General features: G+C 38.3%; 1 protein-coding gene across 1 annotated transcript in view; it reads right to left on the bottom strand.

The window, feature by feature from the left end:
• Positions 1 to 7,500, bottom strand: part of Lac (septate junction protein lachesin) — a 218,401-nt gene that overhangs the window by 4,610 nt on the left and 206,291 nt on the right. The window contains exons 4-7 of the mRNA XM_070145439.1: positions 5,073 to 5,198; positions 4,239 to 4,395; positions 2,577 to 2,683; positions 264 to 403 (exon numbers count right to left, since the gene is read on the bottom strand). Of these exons, the coding sequence (XP_070001540.1) occupies positions 264 to 403; positions 2,577 to 2,683; positions 4,239 to 4,395; positions 5,073 to 5,198 (530 nt within the window). The remainder of the gene's footprint in view (positions 1 to 263; positions 404 to 2,576; positions 2,684 to 4,238; positions 4,396 to 5,072; positions 5,199 to 7,500) is intronic.

Genomic DNA, 7,500 nt, shown 5'->3' with positions numbered 1-7,500 from the left:
ACACAAGTAGAAATTATTTTCACTAATTTTCAACAGCAACAACAAATGAAAAAGAAAAAAAAACATAAAAAATCACACATTTTTGTATATACTAATCTGCAAAGACCTTTCTCTAAAACATTCACCCTCAAAAAAAAAAAAAAAAACTCAAAAAAAAAAAAAAAAAAATCCCCCCCCCCCAAAAAAAAAATAATAATAAAAATCAAAACACCCCCCCCCCCCCGAACAAACAACCAAACCAGCGCCCAACCACCACTACTTACCGATGAGCTCCACCCTGGCACTGGACTGACCGAGCTTGTTAGTGGCCATGCAAGTGTAGTTCCCAAACTGCCTCTTCTCAATGCTCAAAACTCGGAGGGTCGTGTCTGTGTACTCGTCAGCTGTAGCGAACTGGGACACCCTGGGAGGAGATGGATAACCTTACACTGTGATCCTGAGAATTATACTGTGAGAAATGGCACTTGGGAATGGATAAACCGTAGACTTATACTGTGAGAAATGATACTTGGGAATGGATAAATAGCGAACTGGGACACCCTGGGGGGAGATGGATAACCTTACACTCTGATCCTGAGAATTATACTGTGAGAAATGACACTTGGGAATGGATAAACCGTAGACTTATACTGCGAGAAATGATGCTTGGGAATGGATAAATAGCGAACTGGGACACCCTGGTAGGAGAGAGATAACCTTACACTGTGATCCTGAGAATTATACTGTGATAAATGATACTTGGGAATGGATAAATAGCGCTGGGACACCCTGGGGGGAGATGGATAACCTTACACTGTGATCCTGAGAATTATACTGCGAGAAATGATGCTTGGGAATGGATAAATAGCGAACTGGGACACCCTGGGGGGAGATGGATACCCTTACACTGTGATCCTGAGAATTATACTGCGAGAAATGACACTTAGGGATGGATAAATAGCGAACTGGGACACCCTGGGGGGAGAGATAGTGTTACACTGTGATCCTGAGAATTATACTGCGAGAAATGATGCTTGGGAATGGATAAATAGCGAACTGGGACACCCTGGGGGGAGAGATAGTGTTACACTGTGATCCTGAGAATTATACTGCGAGAAATGATGCTTGGGAATGGATAAATAGCGCTGGGACACCCTGGGGGGAGATGGATAACCTTACACTGTGATCCTGAGAATTATACTGTGAGAAATGACACTTGGGAATGGATAAATAGCGCTGGGACACCCTGGGGGGGGAGAGAGATAGTGTTACACTGTGATCCTGAGAATTATACTGTGAGAAATGATGCTTGGGAATGGATAAACCTTGGAATTATACTGTGAGAAATGATGCTTGGGAATGGATAAATAGCGCTGGGACACCCTGGGGGGGAGAGAGATAACCTTACACTGTGATCCTGAGAATTATACTGTGAGAAATGACGCTTGGGAATGGATAAACCTTGGAATTATACTGTGAGAAATGATGCTTGGGAATGGATAAATAGCGCTGGGACACCCTGGGGGGAGAGATAGTGTTACACTGTGATCCTGAGAATTATGCTGCGAGAAATGACACTTAGGGATGGATAAATAGCGCTGGGACACCCTGGGAGGAGATGGATAACCTTACACTGTGATCCTGAGAATTATGCTGCGAGAAATGACGCTTGGGAATGGATAAATAGCGAGAAATGTTGGATTTCCCCCTAAAAAGAAGAAGACGAAGAAGAAGAAGAAGAAGAAGAAGAACAAGAAGAAAAAAGAAATTTGGAATAGGAAATCTCAATATAAATTTGAATGAGAAAAACACAGAAACAAAAATCGGAAGTAATCCCAAAAGTAGGAACAAAACCATGAATTAAAAAAATCTAAATAAAATTAAAAACAAAAGCAACTGGAAAATTTCACAATATAAACTTGAATTACAAAAAAACAGAACCAAAAATCGGAATTAAACCCAAACGTAGGAACAAAACTATGAATAAAAAAAAAATCTAAATAAAACTTAAAAAATAAAAAATAAAAAATCAGGGGAAACCACTCTAAAACAAACAAACAAACAAAAAAAAAAAACAGGGGAAAAAACTCTAAAACAAACAAAAAAACAAAAAATAAAATCAGGGGAAACCACTCTAAAACAAACAAACAAACAAAAAATAAAATCAGGGGAAACCACTCTAAAACAAACAAACAAAAATAAAATCAGGGGAAACCACTCTAAAACAAATAAACAAAAACAAACAAACAAACAAACAAAATCAGAGGAAACCACTAAAAAAAAAAAACTCAGGGGAAACCACTCTAAAACAAATAAACAAAAACAAAAAACAAACAAAAAATCAGGGGAAACCACTCTAAAACAAATAAACAAAAACAAAAAAACAAACAAAAAATCACGGGAAACCACTCTAAAACAAACAAACAAACAAAAAATAAAATCAGGGGAAGCCACTCTAAAACAAACAAACAAACAAACAAAATCAGAGGAAACCACTAAAAAAAAAAAAATAAAATAAATAAGCAAAAATCGGGGGAAACCACACAAAGTATAAACAACCACGATTTCAATAACAACGCCAAAACCAACCTACTCACCTGTAATGCTGGTTGTTAACGATAGCCTCTTGTTTGTGGATCCAGGTGATGGCCGCGGGGGGGTAGGCCTCCACGTGGCACTCCAAGTCCATGTCGTATTGGAGGGCCTAAGGGGGGGGAGGGGTAGAGATAGGGTTGATAACGAAGATTAGAAGAGTGAGGGTAGATAATAATTCATAACGGTTTAATAATAACGATGCACGTGTGATCTGATAGCTTTGAAAATAGGAAATGGGTGGATGATAATAAGATATTTAAGGGAACGATTTATAATATAAGGGGTTGATAAGGAGTAGGTAGATAGCAAAAGTGAACATGGGAAATGAGCGATAACAAGCCTAAACGTAACAACAACAAAACAACAAATTGCAATATATGCAAGTTAATGATAACACAGGTAAAAAAAAAAAAAAAAAAAAAAATACAACAGCCTAATTCATGATATAAATAGCAAGTAAGAACAAGGACGTCACGAACATAACAAAACAAAACAAAACAAAAAAATGAAAAAGAAAAACATCCGGTCAGTCCCATATCACGTGACAGAATCCGGGACATGCCATAGAAACGTAAACATCCACTCAGCTGTTTTGAATAATGGATATTTTGAGATGCGTTTCGACTTTGTTTTAATGTTTTAAAACATGGTGTATGTTAATGGGAAGTTTAGTAAATTATTTAAAGATGAGACGACTTAGAGACAAATTGTTGATGGGATGATAAAGAAATTCTTAAATTGACTTTTTTATTTTGATGTAGAATAGAAGGACAGGCTGTTGGCAATACTAGACACCGAAAGTATGAAGATAAATTTGGGCAGCGAGAGAGAGAGAGAGAGAGAGAGAGAGAGAGAGAGAGAGAGAGAGAGAGAGAGAGAGGGAGGGAGGGAGGGAGGGAGGGAGGGAGGGAGGGAGAGAGAGAGAGAGAGAGAGAGAGAGAGAGAGAGAGAGAGAGAGAGAGAGAGAGAGAGAGAGAGAGAGAGAGAGAGAGAGGGAGAGAGAGAGAGAGAGAGAGAGAGAGTTATAGACAGAGACAGAGAGAGACAGAGACGGAGATGGAGAAAGAGAGACAGAAGAAATGATGAAAAGAGAGTGGAAAAGAAAATGAAACAAAAGGAAAGATGTAAACGGAAATAAAAAATAAACAAGAAACCCCAAAAATATATGAATAACAGAGAAAAAAAGAAGAAACGAAGGAACAAGCAAGCCAAAAAATAAATGAATAAATGAATAAAAAATAAAAAAAATAATCCCAAGACCCTCCCCTCAAAAAAAAAAAAAAAAACGAAAAAAAATGAAAAGAAAATAATACCCCCTCCCTACCCACTCCACCCATCCCACCTATCCCACTCCAACCCACCTATCCCACCCATACCCCGACCCATACCCCCGCCCCCCGCAAAAACCGACCTGATACACCCTAATACCCCCTCCCCACCTATCCCTATCACCATCCCACCCACCCATACCCCGCCCCCGCAAAAACCGACCTGATAAACCCTAATACCCCCACCCATCCCACCCATCCCACCCATCCCACAACACCCACCCACCCCAACCCATACCCCGTAACCTATCATGGATTAAAGTGATTTACGATCAAGTTTATGTGAGAAAACGAAATTTGGAGTCTCCCCGACCCCCGCCCCCCGCAAAAACCGACCTGATAAACCCTAGGGCGTGTGGCCTTGACTACGGGCGCAAACTCCACCTCCACGTTGATGTTCCTACGGGCGCCGCGTCCCACCTGGTTCTCGGCGATGCAGTAGTAGGTGCCGCGGTCCTCCTTCCGGATGTTGGCGATCTGGAGCACGTTGCCTCTGCGGGAGGGGAGGGCGTGAGGGGGTGTTGTGGGCGGGGGGGTGTAGGGGGGGAAATTAAGTTATATATATATATATATATGTATATATATATGTATATATATACATATATATATATATATATATATATATATATATGTGTATATATATGTGTATATGTATATACACACACACACACACACACACACACACACACACACACACACACATATATATATATATATATATATATATATATATATATATATATATATATATATATATATATATATAGACACACACACACACACACACACACACACACACACACACACACACACACACACACACACACACACACACACACACACACACACACACATATATATATATATATATATATATATATATATATATATATATATATATATATATATACTTTTCTGTCGTTTGTTTATGAAATCAAAATCAAATCTCTCTCTCTCTCTCTCTATCATTCTCTTCATCCCTCTTTCTGTCTCTCTCTCTCTTTCTCCTCCCCCCTTTCCTTCTTTTTACTCTCTTTTTTCTCGTCTCTCACTCCTTCACCTCTTCCCTTTCACTCTCCCTCTCCCTCACTCCATTTCCTCCCTCCCCCTCCCTCCTTCCACTCCTCCCTCCTTCCCTCCCTCCCCTTCCCTCCCTTCCCCCTCTCTTACCTGTAGATAGACCCTCCAGTGGGCAGGATAGCATTGTTTTCCCTCCTCCAGGAAATGTCGGGGATGGGCATTCCTCCAGCATAACAGGACAATTCCACGCTCTCGTTTTCGCTCGCTACCACAGACCTGAAATCGAGGGGGTGCTTGTGTAAATTTTCTGTTCTCTTTATTAGTGTGTGTTTTCTTGTATATTTGTTGTTTGTGTTTATTTTATATTATATTATATTGTTATATCATATTTTTTTCTGTTCTCTTTATTGGTAGTGCGTGTTTTTGAATATTTGTTGTTTATATATTATATTATATTATATTGTAATATTATATCTATATCATAAATTATGTTATATTTATATTATTGATCATATTATATTTATTTTATATTACATCATATTGTTATATTATATTCATATCATATATTATTTTATATTTATATTATTTATCATATTATATTATATTTACATTATATATCATATTATATTCATATTATATATTATATTATATCTATATTATATGTTATATGACATCTATATTATATTATTCATATTTAGTTGTTATTATTATTTTCTTAAATATTTTTTCATATGTGTGTTATTGTTTATATAGTTTCTTAAATTACTGTTTTTATTACTTACCTTATATTTATCTTTCTATATCTACCACTGCATACGTATTTTCACATACATCACTGCTTATGGTGTATTTCCAAGTGTATCGTTCCTTATGTATCTTCCTATCATTGATTTTGCTTATTTCTATCAATCGTTTCATATATATCTTCCTAGATGTTATTGCAATCTTATTTTTCTTTCTACCATTGTCTATATATCTTCCTATCACTAATCACTAACTTTATTTACTTTCTGTAAATAGTTACTTTATATGTCTTCCTAGATGTTATTGCTTGGTCATATATTCTCTCCTATTATTACATCTATATACCTACCTATCTATCTATCTATCTATCTATCTATCTATCTATCTATCTATCTATCTATCTATCTATCTATCTATCTATCTATCTATCTATCTATCTATCTATCTATCTATCTATCTATCTACCTATCTATCTATCTATCTATCTATCTATCTATCTATCTACCTACCTATCCATCTATCTATCTATCTATCTATCTATCTATCTATCTATCTATCTATCTATTTATCTACCTATTTATCTATCTATCTATCTATCTATCTATCTATCTATCTATCTATCTATTTATCTATCTATCTACCTACCTATCTATCTATCTATCTATCTATTTATCTATCTATCTATCTATCTATCTATCTATCTACCTACATACATACCTATCTATCTATCGATCTATCTATCGATCAATATTTTCTTACCAACTATTGCAATCACATTTTCCTCTCTACCATTGCCACTCTTCTTATCGGTTATTGCTTATTCTCTATTTCTCTTTCCTATCCCTCCTCCTTCTCCCACTCGAGCACCTATCCCGCCCAATTATCGCTCATTCTCTATTCCTCTCTCCTATCCTTTCTCCCACTCCCTCTTCCGCCCAATTATTGCTCATTCTCTATTCCTCTCTCCTATCCCACCTCCCTTCTCCCTCTCGAGCACCTATCCCGCCCATACCTGGTGGAGTTATCCGTATCCATTATCGCTCATTCTCTATTCCTCTCTCCTATCCCTTCTCCCTTCTCCCTCTCGAGCACCTATCCCGCCCATACCTGGTGGAGTTATCCGTATCCATTATTGCTTATTCTCTATTCCTCTTTCCTATCCCTCCTCCCTCTCCTTCTCCCACTCGAACACCTATCCCGCCTATTCCATTCTATTATTCCGAACTATCCCGCCCATACCTGGTGGAGTTATCCATATCCATTATTGCTTATTCTCTATTCCTCTCTGCTATCCCTCCTCCTTCTCCCTCTCGAACACCTATCCCGCCCAATTATTGCTCATTCTCTATTCCTCTTTACTATCCCTCCTATCCCTTCTCCCACTCCCTCTCGAGCACCTATCACGCCCAATTATCGCTCATTCTCTATTCCTCTCTCCGATCCCTTCTCCCACTCCCTCTTCCGGCCAATTATTGCTCATTCTCTATTCCTCTCTCCTATCCCTTCTCCCTCTCCCTCTCGAGCACCTATCCCGCCCATACCTGGTGGAGTTATCCGTATCCATTATTGCTTATTCTCTATTCCTCTTTACTCTCCCTTCTTCCTCTCCCCGCCCATACCTGGTGGAGTTATCCGTATCGATTATTGCTTATTCTCTATTCCTCTTTACTCTCCCTTCTCCCTTCTCCCTCTCCCTCTCGAGCACCTATTCCGCCCAATTATCGTTCATTCTCTATTCCTCTTTACTCTCCCTTCTTCCTCTCCCCGCCCATACCTGGTGGAGTTATCCGTATCGATTATTGCTTATTCTCTATTCCTCTCTCCTATCCCTCCT

The sequence above is a fragment of the Penaeus vannamei genome, chromosome 33 (genome assembly GCF_042767895.1).
Source record: "Penaeus vannamei isolate JL-2024 chromosome 33, ASM4276789v1, whole genome shotgun sequence".
In the NCBI taxonomy this organism is placed as follows: Eukaryota; Metazoa; Arthropoda; class Malacostraca; order Decapoda; family Penaeidae; genus Penaeus; species Penaeus vannamei.
This window is presented reverse-complemented; position numbering and strand designations above follow the sequence as displayed.